This window comes from Zosterops lateralis (genome assembly GCF_965231275.1).
Source record: "Zosterops lateralis genome assembly, contig: SUPER_6_unloc_1, whole genome shotgun sequence".
Classification (NCBI taxonomy): Eukaryota; Metazoa; Chordata; class Aves; order Passeriformes; family Zosteropidae; genus Zosterops; species Zosterops lateralis.
Window position 1 is genome coordinate 2,888,282 of NW_028154616.1, and position 26,872 is coordinate 2,915,153.

At 38.5% G+C, this 26,872-nt stretch overlaps 1 protein-coding gene across 6 annotated transcripts in view; it reads left to right on the plus strand.

Annotated features, from left to right (window-relative positions):
* HIPK3 (homeodomain interacting protein kinase 3) overlaps positions 1-26,872 on the plus strand; it is a 67,127-nt gene that overhangs the window by 31,041 nt on the left and 9,214 nt on the right. For 4 of the 6 annotated variants that reach the window (XM_083885377.1, XM_083885376.1, XM_083885380.1 and 1 more), the window contains exons 3-11: positions 14,886-15,009; positions 18,114-18,233; positions 19,911-19,997; positions 20,830-21,014; positions 21,834-21,993; positions 22,393-22,516; positions 24,789-24,910; positions 25,066-25,193; positions 26,021-26,182. In XM_083885377.1, the coding sequence (XP_083741503.1) occupies positions 14,886-15,009; positions 18,114-18,233; positions 19,911-19,997; positions 20,830-21,014; positions 21,834-21,993; positions 22,393-22,516; positions 24,789-24,910; positions 25,066-25,193; positions 26,021-26,182 (1,212 nt within the window). The remainder of the gene's footprint in view (positions 1-14,885; positions 15,010-18,113; positions 18,234-19,910; positions 19,998-20,829; positions 21,015-21,833; positions 21,994-22,392; positions 22,517-24,788; positions 24,911-25,065; positions 25,194-26,020; positions 26,183-26,872) is intronic. The other 2 variants (XM_083885379.1, XM_083885381.1) reach the window with 1 other exon arrangement.

A 26,872-nucleotide genomic window follows, 5' to 3' on the forward strand; every position in this document is an offset into this window, starting at 1 on the left:
GTTGCTTTTGATAAGAAAAATGTAAACATTTTCATGAGAACTATTTGCTGAGAGTGCAGAGCTGGATTTGCTTTCCCTAGAAAACATCTGAGAGTTGAGTTCCAGGCCATAGTCAATTTTCACAGTGTCAAAATTGCATTATCTTTAAACTAAAAACAAAATCACCAATGTTGAAAATCAGATGTTAGGTTCTTGGCTGGCTGCTAAACATATTTAGCCTTCCAGCCTGTGACTGGTGTATGGTCTAATTTCATTAGAACAGGTAATCCTGTGTCATGCATCTCTTGAATGTTCTTTGCAGCAGCTTTTTTTTTAGAGCACTTTGGGAACAAATTCATGATGAGCTGGGTGTAATAGCTGCACACAGGATAAAGAAAATAGCTTATAGGTTTGTTCTGGAAATGATGACTTGACAGTAGCCTCTGGCAGTGGAATTAGCTATCAATAGTGTGTTAATCCAGTTAAGTAGAGAGCCTTTCATAGGGAAATAAGTCATGTGTTCCAGCTAAATAATTACCTTTAAAGTAATCGTGCATCTTGTAAACATTGCCTCGATATTTTTGTGATTTCTTTTCTTGACACAGATATGACACAGCAATAACTTTTTATTGAAGCAGTGGCACACATGCAGTGGCTTTGGATGGTATTTATTTCAGAACATTCTTGTCTAAAGCTGTGTTGATACGTGTAGGCACTGACTTCATCAGCTCTTTTTTGCCTGTTCCTGTTTACCCTTCAGAAAATACCAAACGTGTGACAGTTGTAATTCAGCTTGTGTTTATACACCAGTTCTGCATCACAGCAAGCTTGCACTGAGACACACTGATGGTTTGGAGAAGTTTGTGAAGCCAGTCCTCTGTTCTACCTGGTTAGAGGGTGTCCCCAGGGGTCAGTTCTCACCCTCGAGATCCCCTGGACACAGTTCAGCTCTTCCCCCTCCAGAGGTTGGGCAGTGGAATTACCTAGGAGGAAGAAGAGCCAGTTAAATGCACGATGACTTTCTTCAGTTAACTCCTGGTGGAACTTTCATATCTCAGTTAATAGATTCTTAACACATTTTTCTTCTCCATGCTGAACAGCGGAACAAACCCCACTCTGATCTCACTTGTCTCTCATTTCAGTGGGTACGCTGGCACCAGTGGGGCATAAGAAATGCACAACACTTTGAGGTATGTGCTTATTCTGAAGAATGAAGCCTGTTTTTGGTGGCCTCTTGAATTTGGTAGGCTTGATTTTTTTTCTTTTTCCGCTGGTGAAATCACTGAAATCACTGAAAATTGAGCACCCTCTTCCCCTGACTTTGGCAGATACAGCTTGGTGGGTTGGTATTCCTGGTAGTTTACCATGCTACTTGGAGGTTGGAAAGGTGATGGAATCTAGTGAGTGGCAACCTGTTGTTATCGGCCACAGTTCATATGAACTTAGAATGAAATCAGGGATATGCATTTGAGTCTGTTTTCCTCACTTTTAAAGTAATGGAATTGATTTAGAAACAGATTTGGCATCTTTGGGAAACCTTCACACCTATAGTTGTATAAATGAGTAGACCTGTTTACATTGCAGCTCCATAAATATGTTACATAGTTTAAATTAGTTATGGTTTTAAAATGTAAAAATGTTCACTTCTTATCCTATGGAGCTGTAACCAGCTTGGGAAAGCATGTAGTAATCATAATGCACTGTATTGCTACATGATGGTTAATAAGCCTTAAAGTGAACGCTGTGCTATTATTACATTGGCCATCCTTAGAGGATCTCTAAGGCAGCAAAGTGCAATATTCTCTGTTTTGTAACAGAGACATCTTGCCTTTTATTTCCAGGGACACTTGTTTGAGGTCGCTGAGGTAAAGGCCTGTTTCCTTGGTACCTCACCAAAGCAGCTTTCTGTCTTTAGGTACTTACAGTACTCTACAAGCCTTGATAAGTCAGTGACATACTTTTTGTAGACTTTAGTGGTTTTCATCTTCAGGTGAAAATTTATTTCAAAAATGTGTCTTTGACGATTTTTTTTGGATGTCTGCTGGATTTTATGTCTTTCTCGGTTGGTTATTTTTATTTGTGTTTGTAAAAATCTGTAATCTTAAATCATAGTACAAACTGATTTGCCCTAAGGCCATTTGTAGCATCAGAGACAGAAAATAATAATAATAATAAAGAGTTTATCTAGTTCTGAAATGACTAATGAAAATACCTGTGTTTATCATTATGCTCTTAATGGACTCTTCCTCCTCAGGTTATGTTACCAGGCTCAAAATCTCTTCTGTTTTGATTTTGATGTAGATCTGATACTGTTCTTGTTTCCAGCTATTTATCTCAAGAGGCTATTTCTGTATCAGGCTTCAAGTATTCCAGCATCTTAGCAATTGTCTGATAATGGATAATTTTGCTGCTCTTTTCCCACCATCATCATTAAGGTGTGTGTTGTTTACAGAGCCACGACAAGGCTGGTTGACAGCACCTCTTCCTGGGTAATTGTGAACAAATTTGTAAGACTGTCTTGGCAGTGGGATTCCTGCCAAGGATTCATTTATGGTGGTTTATGGTCTCCTGTTCATGGACAATATAATTTCTTATTTTTGTGTAGTCAATACTCTTTACTGCTGTTGATCTTAAAATTGCTATTTTGCGAGGAAGATGTTCAGGAAAACTGATTGTGGGCAAAGTCATGTTACACAACAGTCCCACTGAGCTGATGATAGTCATCCTGTCTGATTTCACCTACAAACTTTGGTCAGTGTCAAGGACCCAAAAGAACTAGAGCAACTTGATGAATCTAGAAGAAAACCACAAAGATTTCCCCCATCAACTGAAGTGTGTGTGTAGGGACTGCTCAGACTGCAAGGCAGCAAAGTAGGACATTGCTGAAATGGAGCTGGAGGTGGCTGCATTTGGGAGGTGGTTTGTTTCTTTCAATAAGGCTTTTTCCACACCCCCCCTCCAATTTTAGCATATGCAAGGTTACACTAATTTTTGTAGGTTGACTTCTTCCTAAAAGTGAAACAGCACAATGTAAAGCTGCCAGAACACTAAATGAACTTGACTCACAAGGAAATATTAACTCTGCTAGCAGAGACACAGCAAGGCCAGTGCTGGGAGCCTTACTAAAAAGCAATGACATAATGCAGGGCTGGCCTTTGAGAGCTTGTCCTATCAATTTATGGTGTGACAACAGAACCTAAAAATAGTTCCTGGGACTAAGAAAAAGTAGCATTTTTGTTTGAGGATTTTTTTCCCCCGTGGAAAATTTGTATATGCTGGAAACAAACCAATGTGGAATTCTACGCCTACCCAAGGAAATCACAGATACCTTTTTAGTAGAGATTTGTCAACAGGAGTTTGGTTTTCACCTTTTCAAGGAGCAGGAGTTCCTGGTAAATACTCCCACTGTGCAGACTCTTATAATACCACAGCCTTTAGGGCAGTGTTCAGGATTTGGCCATCACATGCAAAATAGTCCCAACTTCACAATTGTTTTATTTGTGCAATTTTTGTTAGTTGTTGATGCTTTGAATGAATTCTTAGTTGGCATTGTCTTCGTTTTGTACTTTGGTACAAGTAATTTGAAAGTGAACCCAGAATGTCTGCCTGGCCTGGTATGGTATATAGATGGATTATGGACTTTAAGTAGTGTGTATTTCTCTTCTCTGTTCAGAACATATTTGAGAGTGCTTCATAATCTTTATTGATATATTGATGCATGTTTAATAGGTCAAATGAAATGACAGTTGTGTTCTTGAAATAACTATTGCTGTTATTTTTTCAAGTCCAGGAAATGTTTATTGCCCCTCACACTTTTCCAGCAGAGCCTTGTGAAATTCTGTATAATTCTTGCTCTGCACTCTGAGAAGAGCAGGCAGTGAAGATAACTTCCCTTTCCTTTTCTTCTTGGAGATAAAAGTTCTCCAGCCCCAGCTCAGGGCACCAAGCAGTCCGTGTGCTTTAGCCCAATATGAGCAGCAGCTCTTCTGTAAATGAGGGGAAAGTTCCCTGTCTATTTGATCTTTGTTGCTTCTGTTGTTATTGTCAACAAGTGTGCCTTTTCCTGACACGAGCGTCGGGCTATGTTGGGAACAGAATGAAGTTTTTAGCTATAACTAATGAGCTACTTGCAATTATGAGTGTCCTGGACCAGACTTAAAGGGTTCACTTGGATGAAAGGCTCCCATTATTGTCCAGTTATTATCTAGATCTCATTTTTATATTTTTTATTCTTTTCTCTTTAAACTGCACTACCTGTTTTTAACTTCTGTTTGCTCACAGCAACATTTTAACATTCAGTGTGATTGAAAAGAATTCCCAGTGTAATCTGGTTACCCTGATTTCTTCTTCTAGTGCGGTGGTAGAGGGTCTGGGTTTTAGTATTGGACATCAGGCAAGAACTGCTTTAAAAATATCACCATTTATGTAGGGAGAAGAAGAAATGGAAAAAATCCCTACCTTGTGTTTAATGTTTGGGTAGATGCATTTTTGAATGTAGATTTACTTTAAAAAACCTTTGCAAAGCAGGGTTTGCAGAAATGCCAGGGCTCTTTGCTGTAGTCACATTCCTGTCGTAGCATGTTGTCAGGGTCTGATGTGACATCAGTTCTGAATGTAATAGATACATAGTTAAGCAGTTTATTTTAAGATCCAAAACTCTTCTAAGAATAGACAGGCTCTCCTTTCAGCGGGAAAGGACAAATGAACTGAAATGGAATCATAAGGAAGGAAAAATAGGAAAAAAACAGAGGAAAAAGCATCTGAGGAGAACAATACAAGGGAAAAACCAGCAGCCCTGTGCTGGTGGGGTTCAAGGCTGGGGTGAAACATTTGGAGTGACCATTGCATCTAGATTTTTTCCAGCAGACTGTGGTGCTGGAAGCAGGTGATGATATGTGCTGGAAGGCTGAGGTCTTAGCAGTCTAGCCTACCAAAATAGACTTGTGTAGTTTTCCTCATTAGCACTCCAGAGGTTAAATTCTTCAGGGAGGGAAAAAAAAAAAATATTTAAATCTTCTAAAGTAATTTCTTAGCTTTGTCAGAACATTAACAGGTGGTTTTCCATCATGCCCCAAAGCTGAGGTGCTGCTGTGTTTCCGCATGGATATGTTAGTGGGATTGCTAAGCCATGGGTGAGGATGAGACTTGTTCTGGTGGTGTCCTATTTACATCACAGGTCTAATCATAGAAGTTTGGATGGGAAAAACTCGCCCAGTCAGCCAGTTGGTTCACTTACCAGAGCAGCAGAAATTACTGCAGCAGCATTCAAATTAAAATTAAGGTTGTTGAATGTTGGTGTGTGCTGTGTGTATCTTTCTGCAGTGTTCTGTGGAAGTTACAGATTCCCACAGGACATTGTGCCAGGGTATGAATCCAGTGGAATATTTACTATCTAGAAATATTTTAAAATGTTTTTATTCACCAAAAGGTCTCTACTACTGTAACCTTGAGAAAGCAGATTTAATTTCATGTGTGTTAATTCATCTGCCCCAGTTGCTACTCTGTAGGTTTTCTGTCATAGCCTTCATGTTACTATTCTTTCTGATTTTTTGTGTTTAATTTAGCAGCTGCATAGGTACTGAGTGTCTAGATAACATTTTATAGAGGGGAATAGAGTATCCAATGGGAAGTGGATTCTGGTGTTCCATTTATTATTTAGTGAACAGGACATGAATCTCCAATATGAACCTGTGGCATCAATACATGACACTTTGTTGTTTAAATTGTATGTGCTTTGAATATTTCAGTTCTAGGTGATCACACTGCTGTTAATATATATATATTAAAAAATACTAGATTCTCCCACAAGTCTGTTACTTGTTTCTTAAAAAATTAAACAGCTTTAAGAGGCCTACTCTTTCTGTTTATCCTGATGTCATGGTGTCAGTGTTGAATCTTGATTTGACAATGTTTTTATAATCTAGTATCACTACATAAATTATCTGTAATGAAAATAGGGATTCTTTTCTAAGATTACAATTTTTTAAAACTTTTTTTCCTGTTAATTTTTAGGATTCAAACAATGTTACTTGAAGTCAAAATTTATCAGTCTGAGTTGCAAAACTTCACCAGAGCATCACTTTGCATCACCCAGATGGGCACGTCTCAGCAGTTTAAAAAATCCTTTTCACAATGTGAGCAGATTTTCTTACTCTCTGCAGTATCTCTGGGTTATGTTCATTTCCAGTGCAGTATTGCCTGCCTGGAGAATTGTTGTGCAACAGCTTAATGCGGGAAAATTATTTCAAATAGTTCAGTAGTTTCATGGTTTATTGAACTCCTGGGCTGAGCTGCAGACCCACAGTAAGCAGGTGTCTTGTTACCCTGTGTGAGAGGGCAAACTCTGTTGCAAGTGTTGCGGAAGAATAAAATAATTTTTTCTTTGTGTCTTTAGGTTAGACTTTTCTTTTGTATTGTTCTGGGTGTTTTTGGTGGTTTTTTTTGTTTGTTGGTTTGTTTGTTTTAGTGTGTGTGCGGTGGGTTTTTTTTTTTTTTTTTTTTTTTTTTTTTTGTTTTGTTTTGTTTTGTTTTTTTTTTTGTTTTTTGGTTGGTTGATTTTAGATTTTTGTTCTGTTTTTCTTAATAGCTGGTTAAAATAAAGTAATATGCCATAACTCATTTGATTCTTGACATAACAGCAACATCCTTGGGTTTTTTGTTTTTTTTTTTTTTTTTTAATGTGAACTGTGCCAGTAACAGAGACCCTCATGCTAATCAGTCATATTAGAAAAAAATTCCTCTTTCTTATGTGTGCTGGGGATGTTTTACAGCAGGATCTGTCTGCTCACTCCTTTAGCACCACAACTTTGTACCCTGAAGTCTGTTGTAGGACTGTGGTCATCAAGGGTTAAAAAACAAAAAGCCTTTGCAGAAGACTGACTTAGAAGGCCTTGGCATTCTCAACAAGGATGCCACAAGCAAATGCTGCTGTGCTTCTCATTCTTCTGTAGAGTCTCTACCTGTTCTTGAGCTGATGTTGGGCGCTGCGGGTCCATGTTGGCCTTTACAGAGTTAGAAACTGTTCTTCCCACAGAATCAACAATAACAAAGTAAAGTGAGGAGGGAATGAAGTCCTAACATGTCTGAGCTGTGAGTCCTTGAAACGTCCCACGCTGTGCTCTCCTCTTGTCCTCCTCCAGAGCTGGAAATGTGTGTTTGATCCTCTCCTTCAGTGGAGGTCAGCTCGTGGTTACCAACAGCCCCACTGCTTTGGCCTTCTACAGATACTTGGGCTTGTCTTGACTGCAGTCACTGCTCCAAACAAGATCTGCTTTTCTTCAAAAATAATGTGGACAATTCCACAGTTCATCTTGAGGGTTTGTTTTGTACAAAGGCCGTGTACGAGGTTTTGGATGTTTTCCTTTTCTGGGCAGAGGCAATGTCTGTGTGTGAGCATCTCTTGCAGCCTTTGACCAGTGCAAGGATAGAGCACTGCAGGGTGGTCTCACTGTTAGGAGTAATTCTTGCAAGGGATTACGCAAAGGGTATTGTCAAAATTCAATTATTGGTAAGTAACCTCATTTGACACTTAACATACTCACACTTTGCTATCCAAAATGTAAATGTATTAAATAGCAGGCTTTATTTTATCAATAAAGCATCTGAAGAGTTTATATCTGCACCATTTTGTTCATTCTGTTGCTTAATTTTCATGTAATTCAAAAGCTGCTTAACATATCAAGTGTATAAATAATCACTTGGTAAATCTTTTCAAGGAAAATCAAAATCATGAAAAGGCAGAAGCATAAACATCTGGTTTTAATAAAACCAACTCCTCCTTTCACGAGAGATAGTGGATAATTGGAAAGAGTCTGCTGAAATCACTTGTTTTATTATTCTCATCTAAATAAATCAAACAGGAATAACTAAATGATTATCTTCAGTAATTTTGGTAAGTGGTTAGAGAAGGTTTATTAGCTTAGAAATTGTGCTTGCTCTCTCAAAACAAAGTTCTTTTTCAGTATCAGGAAAAAGATCTAGGATAGTTTGTGATCATCTTTTTTATTATTTGAGGAAATCACCTAGGATTTAATTTTTTGCCTCATTTAATTTCTTGTTGAATTTTCTTTTCCCCATTCAGTTTCGAGGCGTAAGTTCTAAAGAACTTTTTTGCAGCAATTGCTTCTTTTTTTAAGTAGTCACGTATGTGGGCCACTCTCTATATAGGATTTTCAAATCCTTCTCTAGGGCAGATCAGGGTTCAAAGTTAAACTGGCAGCTGCATGTCAGACTTGTGTGTTATATATATATATCACTGGGAGGGTCTGTGGGGAAGTAGATATCTTTAGCTGTTGAGCATACATAGTCCTATGAAAATGATTTATTAGGCAAAAATGAGGTTTTATCATTTTGGGGGTAGAAAAACTCATACTGTGATTTTGCAGAGGATACAGAGACTGGTTTCCCTGTGTCTTCACTACCACTGCCCAATGCACCAAACTCCCTAAGAGGAGGAATGAAACTAGGAATGAGGGCGTAACTTCCCATATCAGCTTGAACAGAATTATTCTCACTGTGTTTTAAGGTACCTGCTGACATAGCCTTGAATTGCAGAGAGTGGTGGAATTGAGTCTTTCCTGCTACCTCAAAGAGAAAGATGCCCTATCCAGCTTAGCTAACATTTCCCAAGTCTGTCTCTGAGCACTTATATTTTTGGTTTCCAAGTCTGCTTACATTCTTAGAGTTTAAAAAAATACCCCCATCAGAATTTGCTACTTAACTACTTCCTAATGCCTGTTCATAAAAGAGTTAAAAGAACCCTAGAAAACAATAAAAGCCAGGAGTGTGAATGTAAATCTAGAAGTCAGTTTTTCATCATTGATTTGCTGCAGTGTTCCTTCCAAAGAATAGAGAGGAAGGTTTTGTAGTCTGGTGTCATGTACCATACTTTTATTTCTGAGACCGAATACAAGTTAGTACATGACACTGCCAATCTGCATTCTCATATCTCAGTGAGCTTAAAGGCAAGAGACAATAAATTCAACTATAGAAGTGTTCTTAGGAGGTACAGTTGAGTGATTTTTTTTTTAATGTGTAACACAACTATTTTAAAGATGCCTATAAGTTTTATTGATATTTTTCTTATTTTAATAAAATGACGTTACAAGTAACGATTACTCTGACCATGAGGAAGATTGTAGAGACTAGAAGATTGTACAGAAGATTGTAGTTTGGGTCAAGGGATTTGCTTGGGTAACTCATATATTTGTACAAGAATAGTGATTTTAATATGTAGGAAATGAGATATATGTATGTTCTCAGATCAGCAGTCTATGTATCCTGGTCTTTTGTTGTTGGAGAAAATTACAAGGTTGCACTTCAGTGTCTTCTGATGGAATTTTCTTACAGCTCTACACAGTTGAGAAGTGGTTTTTTTTCTATATGGATTCAACCTTTACTGTATAATCGAGAAGCCTTGTGGATGTTTTCCTGTCTACTCATTCTTAAATACTCCTAATATTTTTTATCTCAACAGTGACCTGTGATTCTGAGAATAATTGTAATTCTGTCTTTAAAAATCCACTTTTGTATTTACATCAGTCTTTATCTCAAAGTGGGTAGGGGATTCCTTGGTCTTCTAGAGTGAGTTAGGGTGTTAGAAACACCTGTCTGCTTCTCTTCCCTTATGTTTTTTATAATTTGAGTAATGTTACTGGTCATTCATTCTTCCCTGAAGCTTTATAGTTCTAACCAGGGTTTCTTCTTGTACCCAAATCTCTTCAAGTCTTTTAATTTATATTGTTCTTTTCTGCGTCTTTTCTATTTGATGTATCCTTTTTCAGATGGGAGTGACCAAAACTGAACACAGAATTCAAAAGTGAACACACACTATTCAAGGTGAGGGAATATCACTAGTTTTATATAAGGCATAATATTTTTATATGTCTTTGTCCTTTAAAAATAAATACTGATGTCCTGATTATTTTTGCTCCCAATTGTAAAGTATTTTTCTTGAGTAATCTGTAAAATTGTCCAATTTTTCATTGAAAAGTTGGTTAATTTATAACATAATTTCTTCTGGGTAATTAATTAATGAATGTGGTACATTATTTTTACTATGTTTTACTATACACCATGTATGCTCCACTTCCTGTTGTTGTTTTAATTTAATTGCATATTTGAAATTCCTTCTGAAGACCATCATTAATCCACTGTAGAGCCAACTGATCTTTATATCTTTCATCATTTCCAGGTTTTGTCATTACATAGTTTCTTCCCATTTCGTCCTTCAGATTACTGAAGTGTTCTTGCCTGGGAGATTTTTTTCTGGGTGTTGCCACTTTGATTTTCATCCCTCCAGCCAAGAGTCTTTACTGTGTTCTTGCAGACCTTGAAGAAAGGTTTGCATTCCTTCACGTACATGATAAAGACTGGTAGTTGAAGACAGTGAATTGTACATGAGAGAACTCATCAGGATGCCCATTACCATCTCTCATTAACTTATCCACTGCACTTGATCTTTCTCTTTGGCTCCTTTCTTTAGGAGAAGAATCATCTCACAGCCCAGGTGTGGTGATACCTTTCAGAAGGGACATGCTTGCATCGTGCTCCTGGTGCTAGAGAGGGGAAGAGGTGTTCTCAGGCTGGTAATCTGGCTTGACTTTAACTCTTGCAAATTGGATTCATTTACATGAGTTCTCCATAGCAGGAATTTCACCGGGTCATTAATGAAAAAATATATAGTCATCCCACCCTTTTGATGGCCTCCCTGCATTAGAATTTCTTATCATGGTGACACTGTTGTATCCAGAGTAGGTAATTATTGGGCATTGTCAGCACAGACAGTGGTAAATAGAGGTAGTGAAGTTTGGTAGTAAAGTTTGAGGGGAGGAAGGCTGTTTCTATATTCCCCCACTCTGGAGAGTCACAGGTGGTCAGTAATAATAAATAAACTGCTGCTGTGATCAACAGTTGATACGTTGACCCTCCCACACTGCAGAGAAATAGAAATAAAAATTGCTCAATCTTTAGTCTCATTTCCTTGGTCTGTGAGGGGGTATGTGTAGTGTGACTGTGTTACAGGATCTTTAGTGGGAACATATTTGAGAAATTATTTCTGCATTCAGTTGAATTTTTCATGAAAGTACAGTTCTGGGAAGCTGCTGTTCTTATTGTTTTGTGCTGTTCTTCAGTTGTTACTTTGTATAATGACTGTTGGGTTTTAGTTTTTTCATGTCAGTTCTGTTCTAAATTGGATTTCTTACCAACGGTTTCTAGATAATGATCATCTGAAAGGGTTTGAGTTTTTACAGATTTTTTTCTAACTTTTTTTGTAGGATGGGTAATTCTTGCTCTTCATCCTTTGTTCCCTCAGTGTAAGGGTTGGAAGAAATTTTGTTACTATGCTGCAGTTTTGATTTTTTTTAGCAAGTTCTGCTTGGGATTTGTTTTTGATGTTGTAGGTTTTTTTTATTTTTTTTTTTTTTTAATCCTCCATCAAGGAATTACCTAATTTTTCTTCAAATTTGTTTATTTTGCTGCTTTATTCCAAGCGGGCTAACATGCTGAACCTAAACTATTTTATGAAATATTCTGGTCTTTGAACAAGTTGATGGGACAAATTGTTTGATTTCTTTTCTCATAAAGCTTACAAAAAGTTGTAGGATAGTAGATGTATTTATAGTCTGTGATGTAATAAATAGAAATGTGCCTATCCAAACAAGCAGCTGAAACAAGTATTCATTTGTGTTTTTCATCCTTTTAGATCTTTCTAATTGTAAAGTCTAAGCTATACTGTTTTATGATAATGTTTTTAATTGATGTTTAATTAACACTGATAAGAAGGAAATAGGTGCTTTCTTTTTAAAATCTTACTTTTAATTTAAGTACATTTCAGTAAGATTTGGTGTCCTGAAGAAGTTTAGAAAATTCTGGTGTCTTCCTTGTTGATGTCTTGGTATGGGGTAACAGGTGCTGTTTGCTGAGGTGGACACTGTGGTATCTACTGGTGATCTGCAGTAAAAAGCAAGCAGGAGTGTCTGGTGGGTGCTGTTTTGAGAGAGAGAAAAATACTGAGTTACACTGTTTTTTGAGTGATCTGATGTTAAAGTGGCTGTTGGGACATCTGCAGTTTCTACCACTCTCATGTCTGTGCTTGTAGTCAGGAAAGGCAGTATCTTCCTTTTGAGGTGCTTGGTGAAATATTCCTTACAGGAGAAAACAGCTGTGGATTATCTTAAAAATAAAAATTGAAGGATGATTCTCTCCACTTTAACACTTTCCTCTCCAGCTCTCCAGACAGATTTTTAATGGGAACTTTAGAAGAAGGAGAAACAGAAGCAGGTGTTTTTGAGCATGACATTAACAAACTTCGGTTTAACAAAAATATCTGAGTTGGTTAAGACCCCTCCAAACATAATCAAACTCCCTTACATTTTCTCCTGCAACTTTATTTGCTGTGAGAAAGTTGCTGCATTTTAAGGACTAACGTGAGACATGGTAGGTGACATTGGCCCTGAAAAAGCAGCAGCTCTTCATCTTCCTCTCTTCAAGCAGGCCTGAACATGGTTTTTGTTCCCTGTACTGTGGGATGGTGCAGGTAGATCTGTGCTCAGGAGCACGTTTGTTTCCTCTTCCTTTCTGGATGGTAGGTCCAGCCTTGGCAAGTGGAGGAGCCTGAAATAGCTCCTTTTTCCTTAGACTTATTTATTAGTGCTTTTCTTTGGGAAAAACTAACAGATTACTGTATTTTGAAACACAGCAACCATCCTCTCTCTTTTTCTTTTTTCTTTTTTTTTTTTTTTTTTTTCTTTTGGCATTGTATCTACCCTTTTTCCTTCTTTTTTTCCTTCCCTTCATCCTCCTTTCCTTTGCAACCCCGTCTCTCCGAAGGGACGCGCGACAGACCGACGGACGGTGGCTATTTTTGCACATATTAACCATTGAGTCAACCTAAGAGGTTTTACAGAGCTTATTTTTAGCAGGAGCATTTGTTAAAGCCCCAGCATCCATAGACTGGGTGTATATTCATTAACTATTTGAGGCTGTAACACAATACAACAAAAGGAAGTGTATTTTGACAGAGATCTGTAACAACCATATGCAGGCTGGCACCCAGCCAGGGGGGAAAGGCAGATGTTTCTCGCTGCTATTTCTGTGTCGTGGCATCCAGAGATATTGAACTGATTTTCTTGGATAACAAAACTAGCTAAGACTTACTCTGCAGCATCGCGATCCTGCATTGCAAAAATACGTGTGTTTGATCCCCAGAAGTTTGTTGTAGTGGAATCTTTGGAGGCAGTGGAAAACTGAGCCTCCCCGATTTCACCGCCAGCGTGACGAGATTTAGCCTCCAATAATCACATCCAAAATGGTTTGTGGCAAGGATGGGGAGATCTGAAGTGTTAGCATGAATGGAAAGTACGGAATTATTTAACAGAATATCCTGTCCTATAGATTTTCTTATTTTTCTTATCTTTATGGATTTTCTCTGTGGCAGAAGCCCGGATGACTTCACTGGTCAGAGATGGAGCAGAGCACTGGGAGTCCTTTCCCTGGTGGTGAAAGTGCCTCCTTGGAGCTTGAAATGTGTTTATGTGCAACTTCCACCAACTGCCCCTTATGAAAAGGGGTGGAGATGCTTCAGCTCTTGGCCTGCTCTAGAGCTACAAGACAGCTCCTCTGTCCCAATGAAGCGTAAAAATTGGAATTTGTTCCCAATCCAGTACATATCAGTAATTTAAAGAATATTTTGATGAAGGTAAATGTCAGAGAAGAATGAGATATGTAGGTATTTACTATGATCAGAGTCTGTTTTGTGTGGAATGTCAGTACGCTATGCCAGGATGTGCTGAAGCATAAGATTTGTGGGCTTTTACCCGGATGAGAAATCCCATGTTTCCTGGTGAGTTGGATGCTCCTGTTCTGCCCAGCTGCAATGGGAATTACTTCATACTGTTTTGTCACATGCTAAGCAAACAACATTGTCTGCTTTAAAAGTAGATCCCTTTATGGGGATGTTAAGTGTGATGTTTAAATAGTACTTTACATCTCTAGGCATCTTTCTGTGTTAGAATGCAGATATAAATTAATTCTTTTCCCTTTTGTTAATACCTTGAATGAGCTGGGATGGAAGGTTTTAAAAGGACAAATACAATGAAATGGATATTTATGAAATACTTGAGTTCCATTCCACAGAGATGTGAACAGAGATGTTAAAAGCACCTTAAGCTGCTGTGTCAATACCAATTTTTCTGGTTCTTGAGTGCAGACTTAGACTCAGATGATGTTGGTTAAATAACTCACATTTGTTTTAGGTGAAAAATAACACCTGCTCTGTTTAGCAAGTACAATGCTTTCTTTCGTTTAAGTGATTTAAAAATTGATCACATTCAACTGATTTGAGTACATTAAGGGATTTGCAGTGATGTAATTAAATTGATATTTTCAATAGCTTTAACTGTACTGTACAGCTGAGAAGTGTGCAAGTGGAATTTCAGATAAAATTTCTACTTTTTTTTTTGAGAGAAAAGACTATTGTGTTTGGAATGTAGTTACAGACATACGACATTGAGTGGACAAATCATTTGAGGCATACTGGAGGAAAGGCAAACCTTCTGAATCAGGGACATGCTGTTTTCCAGGCATATCAGTTTCATATATTTTCATGTACATAGCAAACTGGTCCTTGTAGAAAAAAACCCCATCTTGGAGCTGCAAAATATTGCCACAGGTTTCCTAAGTAAATAAAATCTCAATTTCTGATGCTGTGATTTTATTGAAATAATTATCAAAATCAGATTTCTGGTGGTTTTTTTTTTTTTTTTTTTTTTTTTTTTTTTTTTTTTTTTTTGCTTGTTTGTTTGTTTGTTTTTTTTTTTTTTTTTTTTTTTTTTGTCATGTTGGGTTGTTGAATGACCTTTCTTACCCAAGGAAAACAAATTTCAGTAACCGTGTTTAATTTGCAGAGCACCAGAGATCATACTGGGATTGCCGTTTTGTGAAGCCATAGACATGTGGTCGTTAGGGTGTGTGATTGCAGAGCTGTTTCTTGGATGGCCACTGTACCCAGGAGCACTGGAATATGACCAGGTAGTAGAACAAATTTCACAAGCATATGCACACTTTCTGCAACTTAAGAATTTCAGATCGCTAAATCCAGGGTTTTAAATGCTAATAATATTCCCTGTTTATGTAGCATTTCTTCAAGTCTGTTCAGTGCTTTTAGTTTAGCCTTTTTAATTGTCTAGAAACATAAATCCTGATTCTCTGAACCAGACTGTATATTGTGCTGCTTTTTTTGAATTAAATTTCCATTTGTCCTCCTCCCTCTGTCTTACGAAACAGTTTTTGGTATTGAAGCTGCTTTTTCTGATGGAAACCAAAGTTTCCAGCTACCATCATTGCATTATGATCCCTCTTTCATTTGCCATGAACAGGGTTGACTCTGGAAAGTCTATTCAGATGTCAGGATTAATTGTGTTCTGAGTACTTTCTGATGCTTTCTGGAAACCCAACAAAGCTCGAGGATTTGAGAGCCTGTACTTCATGAGGAACGAGAATGAGCTGTCACAATCTCACTGTAGATAGGCAGGGGTAAAGCTGGGAGCTCTTAAAGCTCTGCCTTTGCTTTGTTGGAGTTTTCAGCTACTGACACCATTCAGCATTAGTGAGCAAACTTAATAAAACCCCATGTTGTTTCTGATGAAAGATGCAGAACGTTTTTATTTTAAACACTTAGAAAATCATGTGGAATTCAGGAGGAATGCAATCAGCATCCTCACTATGCCCACCTGGTTTTGAACTTGGCAAGTAAAGCAATCTCTTGAAAACACCAGAAGGAACAGCCCTGGCTTCTTGCTAAGTTCTGATCTGTGATTCAGCATTTAGTTCAGAGGATGTTGTTTAGGTTATTCAAGTTCTGCCCATGGGGTGGGCTTTTGGCTCCCTACACTTACAGATCAGACCTATTTTTCTGAAAATTAGTTTGTTAGAACCATTTTCAGGGGTTACATTAATTTTGTGTTGATGTTGGTAATGTTAGGTATTTCAGTTTCCTTCATTTACACAAAATGCAACATTTCACCCGTGGAAAGTGAGCTCTGAATGGAATAATGTGGGTTGATGCTTTGATGCATTTAGAAGATCTTTTTGCAGACTGTTGCTGTTAAAATGGAAAATAAAAGAGGAAACATCTAACAACCCATACAATTCACTGTTCTTTTTAAGGATAAAGTAAAGGCTATTTGTTTTTTGGAACAAATCTATAATGTTCTCTCAAAAAATCCCAAGAACCTGGCAAATTTATTCACTCGTTACATATCATCCAAGTTTGCTGGAAGCCTCAGTTACTACCTCACCTAGCAACTTGCCTGATCGTCATGCTGAAGTCGTGGTGGAAGAGAGGCTGCAACCTCCTCTGCACCAGCAGGAATTTCCTTACTTTAACCAGGCTTGTAACTGCTCCAGCAGGTCTGCAGAGCTTGCTTTGGAGAACTGGGCTTCAGGGTTTTTCTCAGTATCCATGAGTACAGCAGGAGTAGGAGATGGCTTCCAGGGAATGCCTATCCTCCTGCTACATGGAGTATGTCACTGAATAAACAAACTGGCTTTGTGCTGCATTTCCCCTGTCTCCCTGGTGTGTGGCAATCAACACTGGCCCTTGAAAGGGAGCTCTTAGTTCTTATATTCATTTGTGCTTGGAAGCAGTAACAGCTGCATTTCTCAGTGGAGAACAGCCCTGTCTCCTGAGCTTTAATACCCTTTAGAAACAGGCACAAGTGCTTCACTGCTGAATTTTTCAATTAATGCACTGGCTTTTCCCCTCTAGTTTTTAAGACTGCTTGTTTTCTGAGGACATTATAAATGACCTAGAAACGTTTCTAGTCAGAGAGTAGGATTCTCCTTATTCCCTGAGGCAGGAAATTATGGAGAGTACTAAACACCAGAAGTTTGGCAGCATTATGTTTAGCTCCTCCCCACTTGGGTCTATCACTTTTCAGCAGAAGCCTCTCATATTCCTTTTACTCTCTACTGCCCATCAGATTTTCTCCTCTCAGGTGCTCCCAGCTCTCAAGTCCTCCCTTTTTCATTGACTTTATCTTCTCATCTCTCAATTTCTGATTTGGTATATTTGGCCACTCTTTTTGATTTCTCCCTTTCTTCTGTCTTGTTCCCTGGCTGCTCCTCCTTTTCCAGGGGCTGGCTTACCCCAGCAGAAGCTGCTTCTCTGGTGTAAGACCCTCCCCTTCAGAAGTTCAGCCCTGGCTGCTGGAATCTGTACCCTCTCCATCCTGACCTGCAACAAGCTTGCTTTTCAATTATTGCCAATTACTGTTCCAGTTCCAGGATGGTTTTTCGTTTTGAAAGCAATACTGTTTCTGGGATAACTCTCCCCTCATAGAGTGAAATAAATTGCATGCACAGTAGTTAAAACACGTCATGTTTCAACAGATTTCTGTTGAAGCCTTGAAAATTAACTTTCCTAGGTAATCCATTGATCACCAACTGCGATAGGTAATGCAAAATGCACAGTAGATCATCTTCTACATCAAATACATCTTGATCATTTCAGAGCAAAGTTTCTTTCAGGCATAAAGCCAGTCCATTCCTATCACACTCAGTAGCAGATTTTTTTGGACAACAACACTATCTTTTGCTGCCTGGAGCTTGTAGGGGCACTCCCTTTCCCACATGGAATGTTTCCTTGAAATGCAGGTGTGTCAGATGTGAAAGAGACTGATACACTGGAAATAGCAAATGGGAAGGATTTTTATCAAGTTACATAATGAGAATGTGCAAAAAAAAAAATCATGGAAATTCTGTAAGCAAACAAAGCACTCCTAGTGATTTTCCTGTTTAGAATTAAAAAAAATACATTTAGGATTTGAGTGGGTTGAGGAGTAATGACAGCCACTCTCCCCAGCTCCTCCTTCCTGTGACCCAACCTAAAAAGCTTGCTTATATAGGTCACTTGAGAGGTTTGTTGATGTGTGGCTTTCTCTAGAGGTGGAGAGAGCAGTGCCAAGTGCTCAGGGTTAGGTTTCACCCCTCTGTACGTAGCTGTTGAACTGTGATGCTCTGAGCACGGTTCATTTTGTCATTTTTAAAAAATGAAATTACAATGAACTGTGTGGGAGAAAGATTTTGAAAACAAAGAGGTAAATTATTTTCCCTGTTCTCTTTTTTCCCTTCAGATTCGTTACATTTCACAGACTCAAGGTTTGCCAGGGGAGCAGTTGTTAAGCATGGGAACGAAAACTTCAAGATTTTTCTGCAAAGAAACGGACGCACCATATTCTAGTTGGAGATTAAAGGTAAACAGCACAGTGTAGTGGAAAACAGCACAGTGTTTTGTGAGCAGAGAAACCAGAGAAGCCAAGGCTCACTGCAAGACCCTGGTGCATCTCCTGGGGTTTTTACCAGCTCCTGCTCTTTCTCCCTTCCATTTTTTCTGTTCCCCAAGGTGCAGCTGCCAGGCTGTGCTGTGCCCTGTGTGTGACTGCCAGGTGGGCAATTCAGATTAAGCCTTGTATCTCCAGAGGTACTAAATGAGTGGGTTTGTTTTGTTTCCTTGCTCCATTGCTGCTTTTCACTTCATGTGGGTACGTTATCTCTGAGGCCCACACTGCTCTGTCAACATTGGTCCAGAACTGGCTTCAGGATCGGAAGTTCCTCGGAGAACAAGGAGATTAAGAAATAACATGGCTGTGTGCAGCTCACTTCTTTTAGATCTCCTGCTAAAACAGCCTTTGTTGGCTGAAAGCTGCATTACAGTAAGTGCAGACAAAGTTAAAACAAAATGTACTTTCATGTTCTGCACCCCTTGCTTCTCTCTAAGCAAGATTATTGCACTCTGGCCATAAGCAGAGCTTTCGCTTCCTACACAAATAATTTACTTTTTTTAAAAACTGCATTGCTTCATGGCCCAACTGGGTTTAGAGAGGGCTCAGGAAGCAGTTGGGGCTCACAGGAGATCTCTGCAGTAACAAACAGCTGCCCAGCTCCCGGCACCAGTTGTGTAAGTCCCCCCAGCAAGTTGGTAAATCCCCAACAGTGCTGGGCTGGGCTGCGCTGGGGTTATGTAACATTTCTCCAATTACACCAGCCTGCTTAATCCCACACTCTGCTTTCTCAAGCACTTGGTCTTTAGGTGACACTTTACATCTGGCTTCTCCGTGTCATAGTGAGTTATTGGTGCAAACAGCCCTCCCCACTTCCAGGAGCTCTTTGTTACCTTGCAGAGGTTCATTAGGAACCATTGCTCGTTACTTGCAGTTTTTGTCAAAGTTCATTTTGGATTTTTTTCTGTAGCCTGTATGTTAAAAGCTTTTTCCCTTTAGTCTCACCTTGCCTCTTGCAGCACCAGCCTCCTGGTGCTGTCTGTGTTGAAGAAGGAAAATTGTAACAGGAGGTACTATACCAACTCATAAATGATTCATTCTCGAGGATGTTTTTGTTTCATACCTAAGTATTTAAAATATTTACACCACTTGTCGTGTATGTGGAGGAATAAAAGTATCAAAATAAAAAAAAAAAAGGAGAAAACAAAGAAGTTGAATGGATCCTGCCTGGTTTTTGGTTTATTTCTTTTACAGTGATGTGATGTTGCTGCTGCTTGGGGTTTAAGGTCTGAGTTGGAGAAAATTGGTAAAATACAATAATAGAAAAGCTGTGATATATAAAAAGATAAGAGTGTCATTAAACTGCTCTGTGCTAGGCTTTCAGCACTTCCTGTGTGATTCATAAGCTATCTGTTGTAACCCAATACTGTGATTTGCCAGATGTAAAATATTGTAGCTCCTGTCTTTTGATTTAGAGAATGAAAGTAGCCAGTAAAGCAGCATACAAATATATAACTGATATACTAATTATTTGGGAAAAATTATTGGGTTTTAGGTCAATAAATACATAGTTGTAGTAGCTGTAGTTGTAGGTGACCTTTATTGACAGATTCTAAACTCAGCTTTCCTTTTCTTTTTTTTCTCTTTGAGACTTTGGAAGAACACGAGGCAGAAACAGGTATGAAGTCTAAAGAGGCCAGAAAGTACATTTTCAACAGTTTGGATGATATAGTGCATGTGAGTATTAAAACCTCCTTCCTCAGCAAAAGTAATGTGTGGGAATGACTGGTGATTAAAACATTTCACTGGTTTTGAAAGAAATGCCTTTTAGAATATTACTTATTGTGTCTCAGTCATATTCATTCTTCTCTGCTGCTCTGAGGAAAATACCTGGCTGTGTCAGCCCTCTGAGCTTTTAGTAAAAATCTTCCTTTTCCATTGCTTGTGTTAAACAGTGGAACTTGTCCTTGTGGTGGGGGAACCCTTGAATTTTGTGTACCATGTATACTTTCTCTTCTACCTTACCTGCTACTGTGCAAAGAATAAACAAAGAATGCATATGGAACCAGCTCTGTTTATTGGACGATTTCCAGTACAATTCTGTTACCTTGACACTACAATTCTAAGTGTAGTTTTTTAAATTTTGTTTTTAAAAACATATCTGCTTCCTCACTTTTCTTTAGCTTTATACCTCTCTAGTCAATAAGGAAAGTCAATTTGTGGTTGTCTTTCATATCCGGAAAAAAGGATCAAATCTTGTTCCAAGGTTGGCATTAATACATGCTTGAAATTGGCTTTTGAAGATCAACTCTGTAGTTCAAGTTAGACCATATAAAGATCTTTATTCCAAGTGTTACTTCTTAAATTCCAGGTACTGGGGAGGTTGCAAGGATGGAATAGTGTGCATGCTTAAAAAAACCCCACCAATTCTAAGCCAGCTGTTTTGGGATAAGACAAATCCACATGTGATAAAAATGCTGCATATTAGTATTTTATGCCAGAAAACAATACCAGAAAGAGTTGAACCAACGTGCATATCTTCTGTCTGACTGTTTTGTTTGATTGCCAGGTGAACATGGTGATGGATTTGGAGGGAAGTGACCTGTTGGCAGAGAAGGCAGATAGGAGAGAGTTTGTCAGTCTGTTGAAGAAAATGTTGCTTATCGATGCTGATTTAAGAATCACTCCAGCTGAGACCCTGAACCATTCTTTTGTTACCATGAAGCACCTCCTCGATTTTCCTCATAGCAACCAGTATGTAACATAGAAATCTCTGTTGTTGCAATTCATTTGTATAAAAGTGTTGTTTTTTTCTGCTATTAAGGAGAGGGAAAAAAAATCTTTCATCGTTTTTGCAGTGTCTTAGAAAATTCTTTCAAGTGCTTGGACTATTAGATACATCTACTGGATGAAGGAAACTGCTTGAATAACTATGTTTTTCTCTGAAAGTAACAGTTAAAGCAATAGATTTCTAAGTTGTTTCTATGCATGATTGCTAAAATTCTAACAACTGCAGTTGTTGCAGTTGAAACAAATTCAAGTGGAGAAACTTGGATGTGATTTTTGGAAGTATGAGGAGCACTAGTTCTTGTCAGTCATTGAGGGCTAGGGTAGGCATTTCCTCTTGAGGTTCATATCTCAGATACTTCTATAATACAGTAATGTATTGATTCCTGTGGAATATATTGAAAGTTTTCTTGCAGTTCTGGAGTTGTGTATTTCACTGTGGATTTCCTAAAGTTACCAGCATTTCACTGAAAGAGGAAGCTTTTTCCATCTATTTCATTTCCTACCTTCCCTGTTTGTACACAGCTGTTAGAAAATGGTGTTAGATGGAAGGAGAAGGAAACAGCAGTGTTTTTCTTGAATTTAAAATATGCATCACAGAGGCTTGATGTGACCATAGTAACAGCAGTGTTTCTGTTTTTCTGCCTGTGTGGATGAGCCCATTCTGTGAAACTGGAAAATGTGGGGTTTGAACTAATTCTTTTTCCTCTTATTTTGGGGAATTGTCTTTTTACCTTTAACTACATGAAATGGTGATTAAAACAATTTATTTTCTGGTTCTGATAGAGTGAAGTCCTGCTTTCATATCATGGATATTTGCAAATGCCGATCAAACCTGTATGACTTAAGCAATTGCAATAAAACATCACTTATGAGATCAGTTGCCTCAGGCAGTGCAGCCAACCTGACTGCAAGCTTTACCAAAATTGGTCCAGTAAGAAGTCAGGTAAAAACAAGGGTTCATGTCTTCCTTGATTTGGTTTGGTTTGGTTTTGTTTTAACTGTAAGTTCAGTTAATGTGGTTTTTCTAATTAATTCAACAATTGAAAAAATGACATCTGTTAAGTAGCGAAATCTTCTGTCTTTTACTCTCATTTTTTCCTAATGTTTCCTTAAACAAATCATTTAGAATATGTTTCAAATTAAGTTACAAGCTGGGATTGCCAGTGCTGTATTTTGGTGCCCTCCAGTGGCCCAGTGTGGTGACTTCCTGTGAAATGGATTTGAAATGTTCATTTTTATAAGTTGTTTTAGTTATTTACTGTATAAAGTCGTGGGACAAGCGTGTGAGAGATGTAGATTCACAGTTATAATAACATTGCCTGTGTTGAATCTCTTCCCTTAGGCATTAACTGCATCTGCCCACTCAGTTCTGCACCAAGGGATTCCACTGCAGGCAGGAACTGCTCAGTTTGGTTGCAGTGATGTTTTCCAGCAAGCATTGATTATATGTCCTCCAGCTATTCAAGGTATTTTTATCTGTAATTGTCACAGTTCCTAGAATATGAGTGTTATGGCCTGTCTCTTAGCAATATTTGAGTTTTCCATTATATCCACTTAAGTTTTATATTTAAACCAACCTAATTATGTCATTAAAAATCAGCATGTGAGTCAGATATAGAGACATTGCACCTTTCTGAAAGAAACAGAAAATCAGCACCTGCAGAAAATGATTTAAGCAATCCAGAGCTCATCTTCATGTACTACACACACACACATATAAATTTATGTCTTGGGTAAAATAGGAGAAAAAAGGAGAAAAACAGTAAGGAGGGTGTTCTGAAATAAAATTTGAGAGGAAACGGGAAAGATGAAGGGAGTATCAATGCCTTATCCTAGTACCAGTCATTTATGAAAATGGGAAGGTACTTTATACTGTTTGCTTATTAACTTAACTTGATTATAGTCTTTGTTCCAAAGATGTAATTCATTTGTCTTAGTGATGTTCAGCTTCTTGTTGAAATCAGGTCTTGAAGTTATGGAACTCATAGGGAGTAGTTTTTTCTAAGAACAACCTTAGCTTTCCCACTGCATTTTAAAATTTTATAAATCACACCAGATACACTCCAAAATGAAACAGACCAAAAATATTTGCCTAAACTTAAACCCAGGAAATCTTAATCTCTGTAGGTAAAGACAGACACAGCAGACTTTATCAATAATGTTATTTGTGGCAGCTGCATGTACCTTGGGTTCCAGAAACTCAAGAAAAGTCAGAGTATTCACCAGGCAGTGCCATGTAAAGCTGCTTCACACAGATTTCCTTCTGAGCAGTTAACTGTTTAAAATGTATATGTTCTTTACACAATTGACATACTCCATAATAAAGCCCCCCTATTGTTTTCATTATTCCCAGATGAATAAAGTGATTTATAGAAAAGGAAACAGTACAGGCAGACAATTTATCTGTGATTTGTATACTGTATTCTTAATATGATGATAACATTCCAAATTTAAATTCTGTTACAGCAGAAGTGAAGTGGATATATTGTTTTCATCACATAGGTGACGAGTTGCTGGCACAGATGAAAAGGGGATATTAATGGTATCTTGCACTGCTTCAAAGTTTCCCAGCTTGGCTGCTCTGTGGACTGTCTGAAGTATTTAAAACTCTGCTTCTGTCAGAGCTGAAATGTTGCTCTTCTAGATGGCTGTGGGGAAAAAAAATCAGTCAAGTGCATTTCAAAATGAAAAGCTTTGAAGTGCGTGGTTATAACTTAAGTATTGTGTTATGACATGAGAGAATTACATCAGATGAAAACTCGTTTTTATCTTGTACTGTAAAGATAAAAAAACCTAACCAAAACACTTACAAACTTTAGTGTAATGAGTCTTTAGCAGTTACCTGTGAACACCCATTACTGAATCTTTGAGTAAAGCACGAGGCAGGAAGTGCAGTTAGAAGATGAGATCAGGAATATCTTTTCCTAGCCAGTATTTTCTTCAGGCATGGCTGTTCTGTTGCAATGTCTGTTGAGAAAAGTTCCTCTTTCGTTATAGTTTGACATCATTATGTAAAAAAAAAGTTCTTGTAGTAAACATTGCAGCATTGCTATATGTGTGTTAAGTTTCCTGTGACAATAATGAAATCTATACAGGCCGTGAGATGCATCTTTTTTGTATTATGCTCCTGTGAGCAGTGCTATAGTTTGCATTATTTTGATGGAGAGAGGAATAGGATTAGGGATTCTACTGCAAATATTAAATGAGGTACACAGAAGATTTTACCTTGTTTCCCACCAAAGAAATGGTACTGAAGGGGAACGTTATACATGTGGCATTGCCAGCTACAAAAGCTGAGAGGAATGTGTTTCAGCCTGCTGGAAATACAGAGCATGAGGTGTGCAAGGGTCCATTCTGAGAAGCTTTGAAATTCAGTTCTGCTTACTTTTGCTTGCTTCCTTTCAAATTCTTTTTGAAAAATGTAGTTTGTGATAAAGAGTAAATGCTTAGCTCTGCAGAACTTTCTGCCAAAGTCATTCCTCTTTCTAGTAGTCTGTTTCCAACTAGCAGCTATTGGCAGTTCTTTCTGAAAACTACAGCTCAAATATTTGTGCAGATAAGTTACAGCACAAAAATCTTTTAGATGTTAATTTGTTTGGCTTGAAATTCTAAATTATCATAAACACATTTTAAAAAAATGCTGAAATGTTTTTAAATTGTCCTCTGTGTTTGCTCAGAAAATATATGCAATATATGCTGTTTGCCTAAAGCTTGGGTATGTGTTTTTTTCCCTGACAGGAATTCCTACAAACCACAGCAAACCCACCAGTTTCTCCCTGAGGGTGGATAATGCAGTTCCCCTGGTGACTCAAGCCCACGCAATTCAGCCACTACAGATTCGAGCAGGAATCCTTTCTCAGGTTGGCCTGCTGTAAAGCAAAACTCTTTATTTAATTAGTCAATGTTTTAAAATGCAGAGTTCTGCTGCAGTCCCTCTCCTGTCTGTGCTGAGCTCCAAGCAGTGAGTGTAACTTCAGTGAATTGCTTGTTCCATAAAACCTCCTGTGCTTCCCAGCAGGCGTGGTCCAACCAGACACAGCAAATCCTGGTTCCTGCGTGGCAGCAGGTGGCACCAGTGGCAGCTCCAGCCACATCTCTGGCCTCTGATCCTGTGGCTGGCTCACAGAGGCTTGGAGACTGGGGGTGAGTCCACCTGCTTTTGTGCCACAGAGATTTTTGTGTCATTGAGGTTTTGGCGCGTCTTCATTGAAGGCTGTAGAAGCTGGGTAGTTGTAAAAGCAAAAGTCCTTTGTTGCATGGTTAAAATCAGTCTCAGGAAGGCAGAGGTGTTACAGCCCGTGCCAGTATGCAGAAGGCTTCTAGCATGAACTCCCCATGTCCCAAGCAGAAGCAGCAGCAGCTTATCAGTAGCAACAGCAGCAGGCAGCAACAATGGCATCAGTGATCTGTGTTTCTTGTGCCTCTCAGCATCCTCAAAGCAGTGCATTTTATTCTGTTTTTAATCAATCAGGTACATACATGAATCCAGTATTGCCTTGTTGGACCTATCCTAAGCTAAGATTGACGTGTGACAATATTCCTAATTTTGTACACAAATTCTATGCATGTAAATCTACATGTTCCATCTAGGAAGATTCAGCAAGGTTACATTGTTATGTCTAGAGCTTAACTTTGCAAAAGGCAATGCTACTGGACTTTAAAACTAGGTTTTAGGTCCTTTTCTTACTAACTAATTCCGTCTCTTATTTGCTTAAGGCATTTAAAAAATTCTCTACTTACTTAAAACTAAACATCCATTTCTACCTCATGTCTGGGTGGATTTATGTATTTTAGTTTCTCTGAAGGTTCTAATTCAGCCCTTACATCTTTGAGCACCCCTGGGCCTGTGTGGATTTGTCCCAGAGGGATTTTGCATCCCCACACCACACCTCCCTGGCTGTGATTTAACAAGGACTAGAGGTGTTGGAACAAACAACCTGCAATATAAACCTGCCTTTCCTTTTCCTCAGGAAGATGATTACCCAGGGCACCCACTACAGCTCAATGGTACCACAGCCTCTTCTAACACATCAGATAACCTTGTCTGCCCCTCAGCCAATTAGTGTCGGCATTGCACATGTTGTCTGGCCTCAGTCTGCAACTACCAAGAGGAACAAACTGTGCCAGAACAGGTTGGTACAACATTTCCAAGACAGAACATTCTAAACCAGTGTACCCGTCATTGCTTTTTTTGTGGGCAAGGGAACAACTTGTAGCATCTTTGTTGGACACAATTCCTCTTAGACAGTCTTTTGGAAAATGTGTCCTTTCTTTGTTAAGTTTTTAATGGTTTTTTTGGTAGTAGACTAGATGGAACAATACTTGCAATACTGATTAGTTTTAATTCTTTTTTATTAGTGTGTGCCTATCATGGTGGAACATTTTCTTTACAGGCTTTGGGAAGGTAGAAGAATATACTGAGGTAGCTCTAATGAGATACTCCTAAATTAACATGAGGGAGAATATATCAGGTTTAGACAACTGAAAATGAAGTGAGGCTGTATAACAGGGTTGCTGTGTGCCTTGCAGTCATCTTTCACTGATGGCCCAAAAATACTTCAGCTGCTTGCTGAAGAAAATACGCCCCAGTGCCGTGCAAAATGGTGGCAAAGGCGTGGGCTGCTTCAAAAGGGGGGAAAAGTATGGATTATGTAGGCAGTGTCAGCAGTCCTGTATTAAGCAAGGGGTTCATCTGGAGGCTATCAGCTTTTGTGTTCAGGGAGAATCTTGGCAGGAAATCTGGCTGGATTTTGTTTGCTTCTTTTTCACCCAAATGGGATATTAATTTGTTTTTACCTGTATTAGAAAGTGGGATTTACAAT